This window comes from Balaenoptera musculus, chromosome 10, assembly GCF_009873245.2.
Source record: "Balaenoptera musculus isolate JJ_BM4_2016_0621 chromosome 10, mBalMus1.pri.v3, whole genome shotgun sequence".
Lineage (NCBI taxonomy): Eukaryota > Metazoa > Chordata > Mammalia > Artiodactyla > Balaenopteridae > Balaenoptera > Balaenoptera musculus.
The window spans coordinates 86,083,529-86,106,204 of NC_045794.1; the positions used below are offsets into that span (position 1 = coordinate 86,083,529).

The following is a 22,676-nucleotide window of genomic DNA, read 5'->3' on the forward strand; positions in this document are numbered from 1 at the left end:
AAGGCGGTGCTGAGGACTGAGTGAACTAGTTCATGTAAGGAACCTAGGATGTGCCTGGCAGATGGTAGGCATTCAGAATATGCTACTTACCATTTCTGTCTTTTGTGGTTCTCAGATCACTGGCTGGCCTCTTTACTTCAGGAGGTGTGTCTTGGATTGGTTTTATATTCTAAGGTACTGATCTCGTATAGTCCGGCTTAGTGTTAAGGACTCAAAATCTTGAGTCAGGTCTGATCGCAGCGGTAGTTCCGACAGTTACCAACCCTGTGATCTTGGGCAAGTTCCTCACCTCTCTGAGCCTCAGTTTTCTTATCTATAACCTGGGGAGGAGGACGAGAATGGTAGCTTCCTATACGGTTGCTGTCAGAATGAGACCATGCATGCAAACCGCTTAGAAATAGTAAATGCTCAACAAATCCTCTCCATCTATTATTGAGCTGATAACTATCTCCCTACTCAGTTTGGTAAGGACATTTCTGTGCATCTCATTTTTTATGTAGCTTATGATCCCTTGGGTTTATTATTTTTCTTTGCACCACTGTCTGCCTTTCCGTGGACCCCATGGGTCACCCTGATGCCTCCGGTCAAAGCAAAGGCCTACCCTTCAGGAACATGGGGACAGTAGGGGCTTAGTCCTCTCGAGCTGCTATAACAGAATACCATAACAACAGACGTGTATTTCTCATAGTTCTGAGGACTGGGAAGTCGAAGGTCAAGGTGCCAGCAGGTCCAGTTCCCGTTGCGGGCCCTCTTCCTGGCTTGTAGACAGTTGCCTTCTCTCTATGTCCTCAAGTGGCAGAGAGAGAACTCTGGTCCCTCTTTCTCTCATAAGAGCTCTAGTCCCATCACGGGGTCCCCACCCTCATGATCTCGTTTAAACCTAATGACGTCCCAAAGGCCTCACCTCCAGATGTCATCACACCGGACATCAGGGCATTAGCATACGGATTTGGGGGGCATAGATATTCAGTCCATAACAGTAAGCATTCACTTTGCCCTTTAGCCTGCTGACTCACAAGCCACTGGCAGAGAGGCCTGGCCAGAATGAGGAACACGCTGCAGAGAAAGCCTCACACCCCCTGCAGCGTATGTGATGTTAAGGCTCAGGAAGACCCCAGGAGACAGCAAATTCACAACCGGCAGACACCCGATGGGCCCTGAATGTACAGGCTGCTCATCTCAGACAAGGAGGCATTGGGGCACCTCTTGAGAAATAAGCCTGAAGCCCAGAGGCTGCCTCATCAGCCCCTGCCCACCCTCAGCGAGAGGCAGGCAGGCCCCTTTCTGTCCCAGCTAAACCTTCACTTTCTTGCGAATAAACAGAGAAGACGTTGCCAGCTTTGAAGATGATTCTAGGCACTTCGTGAATGTTGAATTAATTAATTAAATGAATGGCTTGTAAAACACTTAAGCCATTTAAAATAATTATATATATACATATATAATTTATATACAATTATATATATTTATAATTATATAAAATAATTATCCATACAGAGAAGCACAATTACAAGCCTTTAAAGTCAGACAGGGCTGAATGGGAATCGTTATCTGAGCCCAATGGCCCTGTGACCTATCTATGCCGCAGTGTCCTCATACATAAAACGGTGAAAATAACCACTTCACAGGGTGAAGATTAATAGTTCACAGTTGTGGAGATTAAATATACTGAGATAGTATGTGTAGTGTTCTTGGCATTCCACCCAGGGTCTAGATTGCTAACAATAACAACAACAATAATAATAACAAACAAGGACAGCACAGAAAAGAAAAACAAGTCATACTGGTCTTTCTAAGACCAACATCTGGCCCAATGGTTTGCTAAATGGTTATTTGGGCCTGAAGAAACACTTCCAGAACATTGATTTTCTTACAACCACACTAAAGTATTCAAATGAAAAGATTTAGAGATTGAAGATAGGAAATTGTGTAACTTACCACGTGTTTAAAAACAGCCGTTTCTGATTCTAGTGTCCTAGTTTGTTTTCCTTTCCAGGGAGTATAAACTACAGAAATGGACACCCCTGAGGTCTACATAGAAGTAAAGTTTAATTATTTATAGGGACATTGACCACCTTTTCCAAATCTATCATTGAAGCACATAATCTGCTAATGGATTTTTTTCATTTATTCTTAAGTCACAATTTACATACAGTAAAATTCACCCTTTTTGGTGGACAGTTATATGAGCTTTGACAACCCTAAACAGTTGTGTAACAAGCACCACAATTAAGATAGAGAACAGTTAGGTCATCCCCCAAAATTCCCTTTGTGGTCTAGTCCTCCCCCAACTCCCAATCCCTGGCAAATACTGATCTGTTTTCTGTGCCTATCATTATGCCTTTGTGTCCTATAATCAGAATCCTACAGTACGGACCTTTGTGAATCTGGCTTCTCTCCCACAGCATAATGCATCTGAGATTCGTCCATGTTGTTAAATGTATCAGCAGTTCATTCCTTTACAATGTTTCATAGTCCACCATTATGTGGTTCTACCCAGTTTATCTATTCACCAGCTGAAAGACATTTGGGTTTCCAATTTGGTGCAAGAATAAAGCTGCTATGGACATTCATGTACAGGTTTTAATGTGAACATAAGTTTTCATTTCCCTTGAGTAAATACTTAGAAGTGGGAGTCTTGGATTGTATAGTGAATGTACTTTAACTTTATAAGAACTGCCAAGCTGTTTTCCAAAGTGTGTGCATCATTTTTTCATTCCTACCAACAATGTATGAAAGTTCCAGTTGTTCGGTACCCTTGGTAGTACTTGGTATAATCAGATTTTTTTTTTTAATTTTAGTCATTCTGATAGGTGTATAGTAGCATTTTATTGCAGCTCATTTTAATTTGCATGGTTCATGTGCTTATTTGCTATTCATACATCATTCAGGTTGTTTTCTTACAACTGAGTTTTGAGAGTTCTTTAAGTATTTGAGATTCAAGTCCTTTATTTGATATGTGATTTGTAAATACTTTCTCAAAGTCTGTGGCTTGTCTTTTCACTCTCTAAACAGTGCCTTTTGAAGAGCAAACGTTCTTAATTTTGGTGAGGTCAAATATTTCAATTTTCCTTTTCTAGACGTTGCTTTTTGTATCACATCTAGAAATCTTTGCCTAATCTAATGTCACAAAGCCTTTCTTCTGTATTTTATTCTAGAAGCTTTACAGTTTTAGGCATTACGTTTAGGTCTACCATCCATTTTAAGTTAACTTTTGTATGTGACTCATGGTCTGAATCAAGGTTCATTTCTTTACATATAGATATCCAGTAATTCCAGCATCATTTCTTGAAAAAGCTATGCTCTCTCCATTGAATTGCCTTTGGACCATTGTAGACAATCAATTGACCATCAATGCGTGGGTCTCTTTCTGGACTCTCTATTCTGTTCCATTGATCTATATGTCTATCCCTTCACCTTACCACACTGTCTTGATTACTATAGCCTTACAGTAAGTCTTGAAATTAAGTAGTGTAAGTCTTCCAACCTGGTCATTTTCAAAATTATCTTGGTTACTCTAGTTCTTTTACATTTCCATATAAAGTTTAGCATCAGTTTATCAATTTCTACCCACAAAATTCTGCTAGGATTTTAACTGGAATTACAGTGAATCTATAGACCAGTTTAGGGACAAGGTAAAATATTGACTTTTTTAATCTATAACCACAGTATATCCCCATTCACTTAGGACTTCTTTTATTTTTTGTCAGTGTTTGCTAGATTTCAGCTTACAGGTTTTGCACAATTGTTGTAATATTCCCACCTAAGCTCTTCATGGCTTTGGTATTATGTTTAATTATATATTTTTATTCCAGTCACCAGCTGTTCCCTGTTAGTTTATAGAAATGTAATTGATTTTTGTATGTTGACCTTGTATCCTGAGAACTTATAAATTCATGTATTAGTTCTAATGAATTTTTGGAGATTCTTTTGAATTTTCTGCGTAGAAAATCATGTTGTCTGAGAATCAAGACAGTTTTTATTTCTTCCTTTCCAATCTGTATCCATTTTGAGTCTTTTTTTCTTACCTTATTGCACTGACCATGATGTATTATCTGTTTTGTATATCGTTGGATTCAGTGGGCAAAATTTTGTTTTAGAATTTTTTGATTTTTAATTGTTGTTTTAGATTTTTAAAGAATTTTATTTCTATGCTCCTTAGGGATGTTGGTCTGTAGTTTTCTTTTCTTGTAATGTATTTGTCAGGTTCTAGAATCAGAGTAAAAATGCTCTCCATATAGAAGGAGCTGGGAAGTGTTCTCTCTTCTTCAGTTTCCTAGTTTTTATATAATTGATATAATTTCTTCCTTAAGTGTGAGGTAGTATTCACCAGTGAAGCCATCTGGCATGAAGTTTTCTTTGTGGGGAGGATTTTAACTTCAAATTCAATTTCTTAAATAAATATAAGGATATTCAGGTTATCAATTTTCTCTTGAATGATCTTTGGTAGTTTGGAACAATAAATTTATTCACCTCATCTACTTCATCAAGTTTATTGGCATAAAGTTGTTCATAATATCCACTTATTATTATCCTTTTAATATCTCTATGATTTGTAGTGATGTCCCCTCCCTCATTCCTACTATTTCCTGATGAAAAATAATTTCTAAATGAAGGAGTTAGACTGTAATCTTCCTGAAGTCACAGAGTATATCTTTTTGATCTCGTGTCCCCAGTGTTCATTGAAATCTAGAATGTAAGCTCCATGAGGGCAGGACGCTGGTCTTCCACCAGCTGCCCAGTGCTGCCCTTTCCTCTGAAGTAAGTCTTGGTCCACTTAAGTGTCCAGGCACTCCCTCCTCACTAAGCTCATTCACAGCAGAACCTTGCTGAAGCACCAAGTGCCCTGCCTGGTGCCCAGTCCAGGCACCACACAACCATCCCCATGCAAAGGCCCATCAGCTCATCACCTCCCAGCAGCCTAAGAAGCACCTTCACTGCCTCCCTGTCGGGGACCATGCACATTAATTCCTACAGCATACCCAGCAGTTCTCAAACAACACTGTGCAGTAGAATTACTGTCAAGCCTGTTAAAATGCATATTCCTGGGTCTTACCCCAGAGATCCTCATTCAGTGGGTGTGAAGTGCCAGACTTTGCATAAAGTTGCAACAGGTTATTATTGGCCAACAGGGTGAGTCTGGGCTGAAATCCAGCCCATGCTTGGTTCACCAAGCCATGCACTCTGGTGTGGGCCTGGTCCACCTTCAGGGAGGGCCACGTCTTGATTTTAGTTTCATCTGCTTGCCAAGTCTAGTGTCTCTGGGGATATATCTACAAGGGCAGTTGAGGTAGGGAAGGCTTTTTCCAATTTGCACAAAGCCTCTCTATGCCCTGGTGTATTAGCCTACGTCCTCTAAAAGCACGTGTCAAGGTAGGGCTAGAGATGCATGAGATTAATTAAAAGAAGTGCCTGCAAGGGAAAATGAGAAAGAAGGCAGGAGAAGTAGGGAGAGCCATCAGCCAAGGATGGAGTGCTAACCCTTGTAAGAGAGAGAACCAAGAAAGGTTGGATGGAAAAGTCTTAGACTACATGTAGTTCTAAGAAAATTTGGTAAAGCTGATGGGGAGTCCTCCATCAGCCAGAGTCACTCAACAGAAGGGTCCTTCCTCTGTCTTGTGAGAATGGGCCAGCCCTGGTATCCCTGCTGTGCTCAGCCACTGGCTGGAAGTGGAAAGCGCGGCTTCATGAAGAGGGTGGTGGATTTCAGGGGAATTATGCCCTGAGAGGTGCACTTTCACAGCTACTATTCCTGGAGAGAGGAGGGTCTTCGGAATCTGCCTTTGTAACCACTCCATCGCAATCACACTTAGAGGAACACTTGCCTACGTTTTTAAAAAGAAAGGATTGCTAACCATCCCCTAAGTGTTCCTCACACTTAGAGGAACACTTGCCTACATTTTTAAAAAGAAAGGATTGCTAACCATCCCCCTAAGGAGGCCCAGACTTCCCGGATACAATGTCACACTCTTGGGGGCTGGGATGGGGGAAACTCCCCAATTCCTCTGCAGTCAGCCTGTAGCCTAGAATCTAGTTATATCCACAGTGGATGACTCTGCCCGCATTTTCTGCTCTATATGTTGTAACAAGGGATGAGCCAAGTAGAAGGGACACCCAGAGGATGGAAAAGTTGAATCTGCCTCAGAGACGGGGTCAGGGAGAACCGCTTTGAGGGCGGACAGGCACAGGCAAAGTGTGGAGGGGAGGGCACTGGGGGGCAGCACATGGTGGTCTGCTTGGGCTGGACAGAAGGGAAGGGAGGGGAGTTGGCTCAAGGCCTGGAGGAGACTATTGGATGGAATGTGTTGGGGGGAGCCTGGGGTTCAGGCGTCATTGCCTACAAAAGTGAAAAGGCCTGGGAGAGCATTTCTGCAAGGTGGCACTGATGGCTCATCTCGGGGTGGAGGAGGCCCTGTGCTTTTCTGAGCCAGCCCTGAGGGCAAGCTGAGGGTCACCCAGGGAGCACCTTGAACACCTAGCCCTAGGGAGAGGCACGGGGGCCAAGAGAGAGCAAGAGTGGCAGAACTGTCACCTCTATCCTGGCTCTGCCCAGAGCTGGGCCTGGTTCCCAAAATACCATCTTATCCCAAGAAGGGCCCAATAGCAACAGGCAATGGGAGAAGAACTATTTGATAGCCCATCGTCTATGGATACCCTCTCTTAGCACCCCTTGCTCAGTGTCATGAATTCAAGTGGTTCAGTTGGTTTTCAGATGAGCTTCAAAGGTGTACCTGGCACCTGCTTGATTAGGCCCTCTCCCTCCTCTTCATCCTCACCTCCTGATGCCTTTTTTTTTTTAAACATCTTTATTGGAGTATAATTGCTTTACAATGGCGTGTTAGTTTCTGCTTTATAACAAAGTGAATCAGTTATACATAAACATAGGTCCCCATATCTCTTCCCTCTTGCGTCTCCCTCCCTCCCACCCTCCCTACTGATGCCTTTTTAAAGCTAAAGACCACACTGTTTAACCAGGCCCTTCCTTCGTGATCCAGCTGTTGCCCTCTGTTGAGCCCACATCTCAGGGACCTGGGCCATGCAGGATTAGTGGTTTGAGGTCAGTGTTGGTGCCCTCCAGTAGAGTGATCAGAGCTCTAGGTCTCTTCCCTGGACAACCTCTCTCCTGGTTTGTAAACCAGTATTTATCTGATTGTCTGTTAATCCATATATACCCAGGACCTTCCATGGTCCTGATTCAAACAGGTGCCCAATCATTCCTTTCCTGAGTGTTGTTATCTGTTACACAGCCAGCCTGAAATAACAGAAACTGGAGAGGATGGAGAGTATCCACTCTAGGTAATAACTACCACCATTTCTTGGGTGCCTAATATTTCCAGTCCCTACCACAACCTGCCAGGAAGATGCTCGAACCAAATCTCAGAGCCAGGCATCGACTTTCCCAAAGAGATACAGCTAGCAAAGAGTTGTGCTGGGATTCAAACCCAGAACACTCTGATTGAAAAATCTGGGTTTTTTCCTGACAGCATTTCATCTTGTGTAGCCACTGCCCTAGCTGGTGAGAACAGCCCAAACCAACATACTGGTTTTCAAAGTGATTTATAAACAGTAGCTACACGTCAGCGTGTCTTCTCCTTTACTCACTTCATAACCATGTCTGCATCTGTGCTGTGATTCTGGTCTGGAGCAGTGCTGGGTGAGGATAAAGCACAGTGATGAACAGTGCAGTCGACCCTGGAGCACCTGCCAGGGTTGGAAGCCTGGCTCTGCCACTGTTGTGGAAAGAAGGACCACAGGCTCAAACTGTGTGATCTAGCCCTGTGGTTGACTCAGATTCTGCATGCAGGAAAGAGACAGAGGAGCCGTCTCCACCTTCTCACCTCCCCATACCTGCAGGTTATAAATGTTCTTTTAAAGAACTAGCCTAGTAACTCAGGTGAGCCATCAGGGTCTCCTGGGGAGAACTGCTTCTCTCTGCAGCTTGAAGTCTCTTTTTCCAAAAACTGCTTTTTCATTTTCTATGGATGCTGATTTCTCAGGAGATATATGACAGTAAGTTCATGGCACAGGAGAGCTTTGGACAAAGGTCTTTGTCAATGGTGGTAGGAGGGGAGGGAGGGCAGCAAGGTTGGATACTTCTGGAAAGGAGGGGTAAGTGAGTCTCTCATTATCCTCACCAGCTGGATGACTTTGGCCGAGTCACTCTACTATTCTGTGCCTTAGTTGTCTCATCTAGAAAATGGGGCTAAAAATGGGACTTAACTTCAGGGTATTGCTTTGAATCCTTTATTATTATCTAGAACTCCATATCATTAGCTATTTTTTGGAAAGCATTTGCCTTGCTAACTTTAATTTGGGATAACATTTGATCCTGCCTCATTCACACAAACACGATTCATGACCATTGCATGATTTCTTCTTGGTGTTTGCTAGTCCAGATCCCTCATTTTAACAATCAGAACTCAACCAAACCAGCATTCAATCCATGTCAACTCAGCACTCAAAGTGTAGAACAGCAAGTATAGAAAAAAAAAAAAAAACAACACATTTTTTTCATCCTCATCACAGCAGTACCTTAAACTTGTGTCTCTTACCATTACTTTCAATCTTGTATTTAATTTTGGACATTTAATATCTGACTTTCTAGCTAAATGTCCATCCACCCCAATGTGTAATATGGCACATGGTAGGTATTCCCTGAATGTTTAGTAAATGACTGTGAAATCCTCTAATAAATGTCTATAAATGCTCTGATTCAGGTCTAGCACAGTCCAAACGTGCAAACTGATGCTTGTTTGGAATCACCTTCTGAGTGAAAACTAAATTCCTTTGCTTGCCACACAAAGTACTTCATTAATTGGCCCCAGCCAATCTGTTATTCCTCATCAACTACCATTTCCCCATACCCTCCCCCCAACTCCCAAGTTCCAACCCTGCCAAACTTTATATCATTCCCAGAACAGGTCATGCCCTTTTACAACTCTAAGACTTTGTACTTGCTGTTCTGTCTTCCTGAAATGCTCTTCCCTTTTAAGCATGGCCAACTCCTACTGAGCCTTCAAAACCCCAGCTTAAATGACTCCTCCTCAGGGATGTCTCCTTGACTCCCCAAGTCAGTATCAGTAGCTCCCTTCCCTGGGCTCCCTCAATACCCTGTCTAGCACACTGATTAACTGGCCTGGCTTTAGAGTCATGCTAAGGGCTGAGCTAAATCCCTGGCTTTGCAACCTATGAAGTGTGAGACTTTGGGCAAGTTACGTGACCTCTCTGAACTTCAGTCTCCTTGTCTGCTAACTAGCACCAGTAGGAACCCCTGAGGGTTGTAATGGGGATGATTTAATTAGATGATTGTAAAGTGTACAACAAATGCTCAAGAAATGGTAGCCAGTCTGATGCGTCCTAGTACAGCACCTGACTAGTCTGTGATTCACTTGCCTCCCCTATGTAACCCTAGATAAAGCAGGCAAGGTCTTCAATTATTTCTTATCCCTGGCAACTAGCACACTACCTGGCATGTAGTAGATGCTTGATGCATCCTTGCGGCATGCTTCTGTGCAGTCACAAACAAATGTATCTGCCCTTTGATTCCCCAGAGTGCCCAGGAGGAGCGAGGGCGCCCTGCAGTGGCCGGGGCAGTTGTGCTGACGGCATGGAAGGAAACGGAAGCTGCTCCTGCCAAGTGAGTTCAGAACCTTGCTCTCCTCCTCCCTGACTCTGCTTTCTCCTTACCTGTGGGGTCCCTCTGTAAACACACACTGAGTGGAGACTCTAAGAAGTAGCGATATTAGTAAAAAAAAAAAAAAAAAAAAAGGATGCAGTGTGCAACAAAATGACATGTTAGAGGCTGGGGGACCTTTGAGTGTATCCATCTGTAAAATGAGTTTAAGCCTTAGGTGTATTCATCTGTAAAATGAGTCTAATAATAATACCTACGCGATTATACTTGTTGAAAAAGTGAGATGAGATCATGTATATGAAGATACTTTGTGAAACCATGCAGGGCGACAGAAATTTGTCATTGTTACTGTTAAAAATCACCGTTATTAACAGACTAGTCTTCGGAGCTGTCCTCAGCACCCATACTTGAGCGCTGGGTCTGCCAACTGAGGCATTTCTTTGCTGTCCCATGAAAGGGACTTTTGCAAGCTTCAAGCCTTAGACAATGGAAATACAAAGTAATCCTTCTGAAAAGGATTGAGCTCAGTTGTCTTCAGAAATGCAAAACTGAAAGCGTTTTCATTTCACCCTTGGGTGGAATTACGATCTAGCCATCAGTACTTGCTCTCTGTATCTTTGGACTAACGTAGCAGCTTTCTTCTGAAGAGCTCCAGACTCTTAGTAATAACTGATGCAGGGATGAATGTACAAATTGTAACACAAAAAGAGCAAAGAAGAAAGAAAGAGAAAGAAGGAGTTTCAGGACAGGCACAGAGGAGGGAAGATAACACTTGAGAAACAAACGCTGAGCAGACAGTCAGTTAGAAATCCAAGGGCTTTGTGGGCAGCGCAGATCGCTTGGGTCTAACATCCTCTCTCTGGGGTGTCCTGCAGGAAGGATTTGGAGGAACAGCCTGTGAAACCTGCACTGATGACAACGTATTTGGACCCAGCTGTTCAGCAAGTATGTCTCACTTTTGTGTCATCGAATGCAGTTGTGAAGGTTGAAAGTCAGACATGGCTTATACAGCTCAAGACCCCAGAAATAAAGTTCCTTGGGGGGAAAACACAGAACAGTTCTCTATAACCAAGTCTACACAGGCAAAACACAGAGTTGACAACAAATCTGATAAGGAGAGACAGTGTGTCTGTGGTTTTTAGTGCTTGCAGGCAGCTACTCACCAGGAATGCTTCCCGGCAAACTCTGGGGCATAGTTTCCCTCTCTCCAGGCTCCAGGATCCAACATCCACCAGTTCCTTGCTTGCCCAGCTTCTCCATGAGGTCTTTCCACACCATGGTCTCAGCACTGACCTTCTCGCCAGGGACCTCTATGTCCACCACAGGTCCCAGCACATCTAATCTGTCCTTCTTTGGGGAGTTCACAGATAAATACCTGAGGTGATCAGAGGCTGTTTGTCCCAATTTGCAGATTATGGGTTTGTCCATGACATGGGTTTGTCCACTCTCTTATTTCCGGTTCTCCCCAGAAGTTGACCCAGAAGCATTCTGCAAGCATTCTAGTACATATTTGAGAGGTGACCAGGGAAACACTAAGAAAGTGACCCAGAGGAAATAAAGGGGGTGTTGTCAAGACAGAGACCAGTGTGGATGACCAGAGCTTAATCCCCTGGGGAACTCTGGAGTCCGTGTAGAACACTCACCTTGGAGTTACTTTACCTGAGGAGAGAGGGAGCTATGGTGTAGTAGGCAGAATAATGACCACTCCCCAAAATGTCCACATTCTAATCCCATGGACCTAGGAATATGTTGCCTTCCATGGCAAGGGAGAATTAAGGTAGCAGATGGAATTATGGTTGCTAATCATCTGACCTTACCATAAAGAGACTATCCTGGATAATCTGAGTGGACCCAGTGTAATCACAAAGGTCCTTAAATGTGGAGGAGGAAGGCAGAGGCAGAAGATGCGGTGTCAGAGGGACGAGACGTGAGAAGGACACCACCAGCCCTTGCTGGCTTTGAAGGTGGAAGCGGCCCGTGAGCCAGGCAATGTGGGCAGCCTCTAGAAGCTGGGAAAGGCAGGGAAAGGGATGCTTCTCTCCAGAAAGGAACACAACCACCAACACCCTGATTTTAGAGCAATTACTTTGGATTTCTGACCTCCCGAACTGTAAGACAATATATGTGTGTTGTTTTAAGATGCTAGGTTTGTGGCAATTTGTTACAGCAGCGATAGGAAACTAATACATGCGGTCGTTAGAGGGGAGTTGTTCATTCCCTGGCACTTCCAGCCCCCAGTGAGCACCCAGGCGGAGCAGGCTTCCTAAGAAGTGTTCACAGGCTACTGGAAGGCAGCTGAATGCGTGGACTGGGTAAGGAAGGCCTAGAGAATGTGGGCGTAGTGGGGACAGTGTCTGCCAGATTCATAGTCTCCCAAAAAGGGTAAGTCAAGTGGCCTTTGTCCAACACCACCTCAGTTTGGCTTTTATAGAAAAATCATATTTGGTAGACACTGCATTGATTCAAATATTTTGGGCAAGAAAAATACATAGACATCCCAGCCCCCCTAAGTTTGCTCACTCTGCAATAAGTTTCATCTGCAATAGCAGAGACATGGTCTCATTCTAATCCATGGGGTCCTTGAAAGCAGGTGCTGTTATACCTCTTTATCTCCAGTACCTTCCACAGTGCTGCCTGCGTGGTAGACACACACTACACTCTTGGCTGGATGAGTAAACAAATGAGTGAGTGAATGAATGATATAACTTGTTCCAGCCCTCTTGTCCTGACCCAGAAACGTGTTATTGGGAGGCATCGTGTAGAGGTGATCAGAGCTCCAGCTTTAGACTCCGACTGGGTTTCAGCCCCAGGCCTGCTGCAAATTGTGGGAACCTTAAGCTTACTAAGCATACTCTGTGCACCTTCATCTGTAAAAATAGAAATAATATTGCCTCCTTTAGAATTATTACGAGGAACTAATGAGATAATCACTGCACAACAAATGATAGCAATTATTATTATTAATACCTACTATTCCCTGGTGTCCCCCAATCTTAGGTTTTTCTTCATCCACCACTTTATAAAAGATTATTTCATAAGAGTGTTAGCAAAAGCAAATTTAAAACAGATGTTAGCATTCTGAATTTTTTTTTAACATTACATTATATTAAAGGACAGTAAACTATTAAGTATAATCAATCATTTATAAAGAACATGTCTTTCAAATTGGCCCTTCCCTATCATAATAGAATTTAAATCACATATTTTAAATAAATATTGAAACAGGAAGAAAGACAGCGACCAACACTGCTTACTTACCAAGAAAGCCAAGTAATTGTTTGCAGATGAAAATTTAGAAAGAAGATGAGTTCATGTTGCCTCCGAGAAACTGGTGTTGGTTGCCAATGAGCACAGATGTACATGGAGATTCCAAACATTTCTAAATTTAAAAAGTGGCTTCCCTTTACACTTGTTTGTGCCATGGAGAAAGGGCAAGCGAAAGGGTTTGGAAACCCAAGTTTTTAAGTAAGAAAATTGGAAACCTAAACTGAGACTCGGGAGATAAGACTCCCAGTTCTGGGTTCCAACAGAACTTTGTGAGATGATGAAATGTCCTGACCTGCACTACCCAACATGGTAGCCGCAAGGCACGTGTGGCCCTTGAGTACCTGAAATGTGGCTAGTGCAACTGAGGAACTGAAGGTTAAATTTGAGCCCATGTTACTCAGTTTAAATTTAAATAACCTCACGTGGCTAGCGGCTACCATATTGGATAGCGCAGCTCTAGAACGTAATGGCTCAGAGAGCAGGCTTCAATCAGCTGGCCTGAGTTTGAAACCAAGCCCAGTTGCTGTGGGACCTGGGGCAAGCTATTTAACCTCTCTAAGCCCTCCTCATCTACAAAACGGGAATAATAATACCTGCCTCGTGGGATTGGCTCGTAGAAAAGCTCCTAGCGGCAAGTCATAAGCACTCAATAGAAGCAAGTATTAAGCGAGGACAAGAGCAATCCCACAGTAAGCTGAACATTCATTCACCTATGAACGAATGAATGATGGCTCAGTGATGGGTGGTCATTTCCCATTGGCAGGTTCCCGTAGGGGAACCTGGAAACCTTTTCAGCCAGGCATCCACTGGGTGCCAGTGTTGTTTCACCCATGAGGCAGTGGTCGTTGGCGGTGGCAATTCTGCCTGTAAGTAGGACAACGCTATGAGTTGCAGTTTATTTTTAACACTGACTTTAACCTGCTGCCGGAGCATTCTCCTACCTGACTCTCGATTTGCTTAGCGATGATTCCAAGCTGCATCAGCCAAGGGTGTTCATCTCAGCTGCCAAGGCCCTCACCTGCTCAGTGCCTCACTCCAGGTTAGGGCAGACGGCAAGCCCACTTTCTCTAACGTGACCCAAATCAATCCCACAATCACATCTTGTTAATAACAGTAGCTAGCATTTGCTGAGTGTCTGACGGGCACCAGGCACTGCACAAGGTTTGGCATGCAGAATCTCTTTGGAAAAACTCTGCAAGCTGGGTTCCTCATTTTATGGATGAGGAAGCAGAGAGGTTGCTCAAGGTCACGCAGCTATTACAGGGACAGAGGCAGGGTTTGACCCCAAGTGTCTGACTCCAGAACCTGGGCACAAAACCACTGCACCATTCGGCCCTGGCAGGCATCCACCATGCATTAGACCCGTGACAGGTGATGGGCATCCAAAGAGGGGAGAGATTAGGTCCCCACTCCCAAGGAGCTGGAAATGTGGGAGACGCTTATGAGCCTATGTGCACGGTACCCATGGGATGCTACAGGAACGTGAGAGAGGGCAGCTCACTCTGCCAGGGGCACGGCACAGGGGCTCTGTGCTCTGTCCCTCTGACCCCAATGGCCATGGCTTTGGCTACTTTAAAGTCATACACCCCAAGTTTCACATGTCTCTAGAGATTTGCTGAAGCTGGTGTAACAAATACCCAGGGCTCTTTAAATGACCTTTGGGAATCCCTCTGCCACTTACGTCTCCTTCCCAAGGACACTTTCTTGGCAGTGGCTGGCGGCCCTGCAGTGCGTGTCAGAGGCTCCCGAAAGCTACCCGTGCCAGATCAGTTAATCCAGTACATGGGCTGTGCTGAAAGGCAGGACTTGGGGAGAGGCTCGTGCCTAGAAGGGGAGCTCAGCGACAAGGACGGCCCTTGTAGTTAGCATGTAAGTTGGGAGCAGGGGCTGAGTCACATTCGACTCCCCCCCTTCCGCCTCCTCACCCTCTCCATGGGCTGCATGACAGCACTTAGGACATGCAGAAGCAGTGTATCTCTTAGAGTTCAGCTGCCCCACTATACTGTGAGCAGCTTGAATTTAGATATTGTGAGTTACTCTTATTTGTATACCCAGTGCCTAATCCAGTGCCCGCCACTAGGTAGGAGCTGGGTAGATATTTTTTTAACTGAATTAATTTGCGTCTTCTCTACTGAGCCCGTAGTACACCCCCTCCTCACCCCTATTATCTCCACGATGAATTTGACTTCCCTCTGGAACTCATCTGTTCCAAAAGCTACAGCCATGGGTGGACATCAGAGTGCTTTGCTAACACAGAAACAACAGCAAATCAGTTTTTAAAGGGAGGATGACAATTGCAAATCCAATTTAATCCTTCAATAATTTGAATGAGCACTGGAGCTAGTTGTCTCCCATTTTCCATATGTAACACGGGGTTAATGATCTTACCTCACCAGATTGAGAGAGAAAAACGCAGCCCTGACAGCTGTCGGCTGGTCACTGGCCTGCAATTTCATAGAATGTCACCATCAATGGCTCGCTCTATCTGTGCTGGAACAAGACAGAAACTAGGCCACTGCCTTATCCTGTCTGAATAGAGAAATAAACAGTGACAGGGGGCAACCCAGTGGCCATCTCTCCCAGTTAACACGAGTGGCTACTGCTGCTTCTTCATGATCCTTCGCCCCTGCTGCCGACTTTGACCACTGTTGTGTTCCTGGTGGTACTTGGCTGGCTGGCATGACAAAAGTAATAGTTGCAGCAGGAGGTGATAGTGAATGAGGTACAAATAAAGTGCTGCCCAGAGGAGCACAGATTCTGTTTTGGCACCTCTGAGATGGCGCCACCGAGGAGAGGGCCTAGAAGGATGAGGAGGATTTCAACTGGATTTCAATTGCATGCAGAAGAGAGCAGAGTGGAGGCAAGAGCATGGAGGAGTGAAAGTACAGGATGCATGTCCTGCTGCCTCCACAGGGCGTGGTCTTTCCTAGACCAGCTCCCCCCATCTCTTCCTGGCCGGCCCCCATTGCTATTGACCCGTCACATCTTAGCATCTATCACACCTCATTATGATGGGCTGCCTTCTTCTGCCTTCAGACTGTGAGCTCTTTGGGGGCAGGGACTTTGGGTCATTAATCCCAAGCACAGCGCCCTGTAAGTAATAGATGTTCAACACGTGTTCTGAAGGAAGATGAACTCTAGTGAGTCATCCCATGCACTTAGATCCTAAGACGCATAAAATGAAGTGGCGAAAGATGAAAATGAAAATTTTTAAAGGTTGGAGTCAGCTTGGAGAGGGCCTTGTTTGCCAAACAGAGGAGTTTAGATTTCATTTGGTTAGCAATTGGGAGTCACTGAGATACTTGGAGGAAGATCACCTTGATACCATTACTGATCAAATGAAATGGATAAAATGGAGAGGTGAGAAATCGAACAATGAGTCCAAGTAAAGTGCTACTGCAATAGTCCAGGCAAAACAAGATAAGGCCCTGAAGGAGGACAGTTCCCGTGGAGATGAAGGACAGGGGATTGAGGTGGGACATGTAACAGCCTTAGAGTTCGAACCTTCAAGTTGCAAACTTTCAAAGATGTGAACGTGCATCTGGTGCCAGCAAGGAACCAGAACCTGTGCCATCAACATCAGGCATGAATGAAATTGCAGCTTGCCCTCCGTCTTCTATGGCTGACGATGCTTCAGCTCTACCATCTCCCACCTCCTCTCCCTCCTCCAGTCAGTCACTCTCCTTGCCTGTTCACTCGATGTCAGCCCCTGTATGCCAGCTGTTGTGCCCCTGTATGCCAGCTGTTGTACTGTACTACTGTACTTTTCAAGGTACTGTACTGTAAGATTAAAAACATTTTCTTTATTTTTTGTGTTTGTTTTTATGTATTATTTGTGTGAAAATTATTATAACCTATTACAGTACAGTACTATATAGCCAATTGTGTTAGTTATGTACCTAGGCTAACTTTGTTGGACTTAGCGAACAAATTGGACTTACGAACCCACTCTAGGAATGGAACTCGTTCGTATGTGGGGACTTACTGTAAACTGAAGCCAATAAAAAGAAGCCAAGGTTCAAACTAGGGTCTCTAGGGCTTCAAACCCATGGTTTTCCCCACTTCATCAAGCAGAATCTCAATAAATACTATCTGAAAACAGTATCCTTCTAGAATCTTTGGAGGAAGTCTACATCAGGTAATGAAAAATTCCCCTTTTCTGTCTGCAGTGTGCAGCTGTGTGCATGGAGTATGCAACAGTGGAATACGCGGCGATGGGACCTGTGAGTGCTACTCTGGGTACACCGGCCCCAACTGTGACAAGCGTAAGTACTGCTAGTTCCCTTAATACCACACCAGATCAAATGGGCACAGACGTATGCATTTCAGTTGTGCATGCGTGTACTTGGGCTCTACATGTGTGCCGTGCCATCAAATGTTTTGCGGGAAGATAGGCAAAAATTTTAAAAGAAAGGGGACGAAAGGAGAGGAAGGGAGAGAAGGGAAGGGGAGGGGAAGGGAAGGGAGGAGAGGGAAGAGATTGTATAGAATATTGGCAGTCACGGAAGATTTGGGTACAATGCAGTGACATGGCTGTAGCTATGTTTTAGGAAGGCCAAGCTTGTGGCAGTGTGAGGATAGACTGGAGAGGAAGACATTGGGGCCATTGCAACGAGTTAGATACCTGAAAAGGGAGATAAGGCATGTTCTCCATTATAGGTCTCAAAGACAGAGCACATCAACAGGAAATGGAGGCTTACCAAGGCTAAATGATTCACCAAAGTTCACAAAATAGTAAATAAGTGAGCTGGGGCTCAAGTCACTGAAATTCTCTAAACAATCGATCACACTGGGTTTAATCAAAAGATAGAGACCACAGGGTGATTGCAGCAAAGGAAGTTTAATATAAAGAATTAGTAAGCTATGATAGGAGAGTGGCTATAAAAATGCAAAATGAACTGTAGGGCTGAGGGGGCATAACAAAGAAGGGCAAACTTGGAAGGGGACAGCCATCCCCAAGGCTTGGCTCAAATCTTGCTGGAGAAGGGGTGCTGGCAGCCCACTTAGTAGGGGAGAAGTTTGCTGGTTTGCCGAAGCCAGCATGGGAGTACAGTCGCCCAGCAGGCAGGCAACAACCCTTCAGGGCACTGATGAGCTGAGGCTGGGGGGCAAGTGGACAGAGGGAGTTGGGGCACCTTGGGTGCTAAACCTGGAACCTTCAATGTCTGTGCATGGGGAGGGCTGTGGGAAGGTGGCCACTGGGTCCAGGCCAGGGATGCAAGGTCACCGATGCACTGTGCACTCTGAGTGCACAGTTGGGACAGGGCATCACTGGATGTCCTCACACACCCACACCACTGACAGGCTGTGCAACAGCAGCAAACACAGCAGAAACACAACACTGCACAGCAGAACCGGGAAGAGGAGCCCCTTCCTCCTGCAGTAGCCCTCCAGCGCCCTCTACTGGCCAAGATTAACATATCCTTGCAAAGGAGAAACGTTCAGAGTCCAGCCCGTTATCACAGAGCAGGTGATGAAGGGTGAATTTGGAGCTTAGCCACTAGGAAATTGGACATGCTGCCTGTGACAATAGCTTCACTTAACTTATCCTCTGGATTTTATTCTCCTGGTCTGTAAAATAAAGGGATTAGACAAGAATCAAATTCAACAAATTCAAACTCACTTTATTGAAAGTCGTTGAGAAGATACGAGCAGTGGTAGAAAGGAGGATGAATAAAAGACAGCCTCTGACTTCTTCCTGTGGAAGAGACAGACATGCAAACAACCAATATGAATCAACAGCAGGATGAAACTCAGGTGGTTAGGGTGGACCCCTTCCATAGCCCTCAGTCAGCCTCCTTCCCCAGCTACTCCTGTACTGCCCAGTGGACTCATGAGCAAAAAACAAAAACACAAACAAACAAAAAACCCTTTTTAATAAGACCAGAGATCCACCTCAGAAGCCAGCCTAATACACAGCATGAAAAGATTTGCTTCCAAATGACAAAATAATTCTATTGAGTCAGAAGATAAATAGACTGGGACAAAAATATTTGCAATCCACACGGCAGAAACGTTTTTATAATAGAAAGTCCATGAGCCCACCTTTAAAATCGGCCAAGGAGCAGCTAATTCTCAGGAAGAAATGAAAACTGGCCAACGAGCATAGAAGAGGTGCTTAACCCCACTAGGAGTCACAGAAATGCAAATTAAAACCATAATGAAGTAGTACTTTGGAGTTTGGGAGGTTTTGTTTTGGTTTGGTTCTGGTTTTTTTCCCACTGTGTTACACAGGTTGAAAAGCTAGGTAATATCTATCTGTGGGTGTGAGAAAAATTACGGTGCTGTCAGTGGGGATGTGAATTGCTGCAATCTATGAGGGAAATGTATCTATTAAATTTTAAAGGATGCTTACAGTTTGAGGCGACAGCCCCAATTCTAGGAATTTACCTGGAGGACTTGAGGGGTGGGTAGGTGAGAATATATGTACAGAGAAACTCATGATAGCATTGTTCTTAAGAACAAAGCAAGCTGGAAACAACTTGAACATCCATGAGTAGGAAGTGGTTGAGTGAAGTGTGGTACATCCTATTCTAGTTAGAAGGATGCTAGCTGCGGAAAGAAATCAACACAAAAATCCAATGGCTTAACACTACAGTTCCAAAACTGCACCAAGGCATCCCAAAGTACCCCATCAAACTCACAGGGCTGCTATGGGATATTTTTAATTTCTGAGGGAAACGGTGATACACCTGTAGAATATTGTATGAAATGTTAACCTGAGTTAGTACACAATTTCAACATTAGGTAGCACTACATTTTGTGCGATGGTATCATTTCTTTACGAAGCTGCATTTCCAGTGGTCACTGTGGTAAAAAGTAAGTACCATGCAAAAATCATTTTAGCTGGAAGGAGGGTGGTAGTTTCCAATCTGATTCCAAGGCTGAAGAAGTTGTTCCATCTCCAACAAGCTCACGTGTCCCGTTAGTAAGTAAATGTGGTTGTTTAAGAACGAAATAAAATATTTAATCTTTCTATTAACCATATTACTTTTTCAGATGGCTACTACGTTATCATGACATAAATAGTTACTGAATTCTTTGGTTCTAACAACGTAGTAAATGAACCGGTAGATATTTCTTTTGTATTGGGGTCCCGTGAAAAAAAATACTGAAACACTAAGGGCACTGTGACCTGAGAATTTGGGGAACCTCTGGCTTAACACAACAGAGGTATATTTCTTACTAATGTAACAGTCCCATGTGGGTGTTCCTGGCTCCCCACCAGCTCCCCACCACATGGTGTTTAGGGATCCAGAGCCTTCCATTGCATGCGTCTGCCATTCTGTAGCACCTCCGAGTTCTCTGCTTTGAGCCACGGAAGGAAGGAGTGTAGAGAAGCATCTGCTTCTAAAGTCCAGAATAATACAGAGAACTTCCAATATTCCATCAACGTAGACTAGTCATATAACCCCACCTGGATGCAAAGAGGGGTGGAAAACGTGATCCTGAAAGGGCAGCCCCTTCTCAGCAACAATTCTACTTTGTGGAAGAGGTGAGGGGATATTCTCTATGAATTTTTGATTCAACTAGCCACTGCCGGGAGACAAACGCGTGCATCACATTTGTGCACATCCTGAGAGCAGCACGCTGACTGCCCTTTGTTCCAACATCTTTACAAGGTTGTTTGTAGAGCGAACAGCCTTGGAAGATATAGGACCTCCCTCGGGAGCAAGTGCGGGCGTGCTTACTGCCTGTGCCAGCTATCAGTGGATTGCCTCTCAGCTCCAAATTCACCCTTTTTGCCTGCTCTGTGCATATGGAGGTGGCCTTTGGAATATTTCTCATTTGTCAGCCAGTAAGATGCGAAGCCTTACCAATAGAGGGTGCTAAAGGGACACCGAAGAAGCAAGAGTTTTCTCTTCTTGTTTCTGGTTTAGCTCACTCGCCAGGCTCCTGAAGAACGCGGTTTTGCTCCGCTGCTCAGCCCCGCACAGTTTCTCCAGCACTAGGTTCTGGCAAGGCTTAGCATCCTCCAGTATCTGACCACTGCAGACCTCGTCTAGTGCTTGACTTGGGCGGCAGCAACATAACCAGGAGCCCTAGACAGCGCAGGCTGGTGGCCCAGTTCGGGAGCTGCTCTGCACACCCTCCCCTCAGCCCCATGCCCAGCAAGGGCCCCGCAGGACCAGCCATCCAGAGAGCTGACCACCTACCTCCATGCCACGCAGCTGGCCCCTGAAACCACCCCTGCCCCAGTCGCACACAGGAGTACACCACACTTCTGAGAAGGCGGGCTTCTCAGCCCCTGCTTCCAGTAGCACCCAGAGGCAAGCCGCTTTCCCAGGCTTGGCACCTCCCTGTGGACGACCTTCCCTGGGGCCCCAGAGGGATGGTCTCCAGCAAGTCTCACCAGTGGACACCTCAGCAACCTCTCTGCTGTAGAGTGACCAAGGCCATGTCCTTTCCAGTGACATCCGGGTCTCAGCTCTGGAAGAGGAGGACTTACTCTTATCTTAAGAGAGGAGTGGTTGCTCTTTATTTTTCTTCCATTCCTTTATTCTTTCCAACTCTTTTTAGCTGTCAGGAGCCAGTTCCCTGTTATTCCACTCTGTTCATGAATCTTTACACTAAAATTTTCACTGTTCCAGTAATTGCATGGTTTCTCTCTCTTGCCTGGGCCCTAAGTAATACATTGCCTATTATTTAAAAACAAACAAAAAGGCATTTCAGTTCCCTAAGCTCAGGGCTCCTCTTCTGTAATGAAATCCACTGCCTGTTCTGGTCTCAGTATGGCCCTCTTTGCATTGCCCTGTGGGAACCGGGGCTTGGAAGAACTGGTCCAAAAATGCTGACATTCTGGTTACTGCTCCTGATGTGAGTGATAAACTGTCCTTTATCTCTGACCCGGGCATCTCATATCTTCTAGCAGCAACCATGTGACTGTGTCAGCCCAAGTTGTTCGCTTTGCAAGTTGGCTAATTATGCCAGACTCTATAGTTTTTAACAGCCATCTAAGCCCCATCTATCTTATAAAATACTATGCAGTCATTAGAGATTAAGGTACACCCTTAAATACCTCCATAATATATTGTTAAATTAAAAATCAAGTTCCTAAATATTTTAACAGGACTCCATTTCATTTTTTGAAAATCTTATACATAAATGTATTATATTGGTTGTTAACGGTTATTTTGGGAGTGGGATGGGAGAATGAGAATAAGAAGACAGCTAATTTTTGCTTTACTCATTCTGTATTTTTTGAATTGTTACAGTGAATCTGTGTCACTTTTGTAATAATAGGGAACATTGCATTTGTTGAGTTTTTTTAGAACTGGTTTTTCTACTAAGGCCATTACCTCAACAATCTTCCTTTCCAGCCATCCCAGAATGTGCAGCCTTGCTCTGCCCAGAAAATTCCAGATGCTCACCTTCCAGCGAAGATGAAACAAAACTAGCATGCAAATGCATCCCCAGTTACCAAGGCGATGGCAAACACTGCGAGCGTGAGTAGAACTTCGATCCTGCTGGTTTATTCATTGAGGTGGTTAGATTCCTCAACAGAAAAAAACCTCACAACCTTCTTAATATTAACACAATGACCACTTCTGTTTCTCTCTGTGTAGTTGAATGACATATATTAAAAATTCTAAGCAAAATGCTCATCATGTGGTAGCTCTTCAATACATGGCAAGTTCTCTTGTTATCAAAGCACATATATAGATTTTTACACTTTTTTAATTAATTTTTATTGGAGTATAATTGATTTACAACGTTGTGTTAGTTTCTGCTATACAGCAAAGTGAATCAGTTATACATATATCCACTCTTTCTT

General features: G+C 44.4%; 1 protein-coding gene across 4 annotated transcripts in view; it reads left to right on the plus strand.

Annotated features, from left to right (window-relative positions):
• STAB2 (stabilin 2) overlaps positions 1-22,676 on the plus strand; it is a 151,751-nt gene that overhangs the window by 12,711 nt on the left and 116,364 nt on the right. For 3 of the 4 annotated variants that reach the window (XM_036866125.1, XM_036866127.1, XM_036866126.1), the window contains exons 4-7: positions 9,552-9,637; positions 10,510-10,579; positions 17,071-17,166; positions 22,222-22,347. In XM_036866125.1, the coding sequence (XP_036722020.1) occupies positions 9,552-9,637; positions 10,510-10,579; positions 17,071-17,166; positions 22,222-22,347 (378 nt within the window). The remainder of the gene's footprint in view (positions 1-9,551; positions 9,638-10,509; positions 10,580-17,070; positions 17,167-22,221; positions 22,348-22,676) is intronic. The other variant, XM_036866128.1, reaches the window with a different exon arrangement.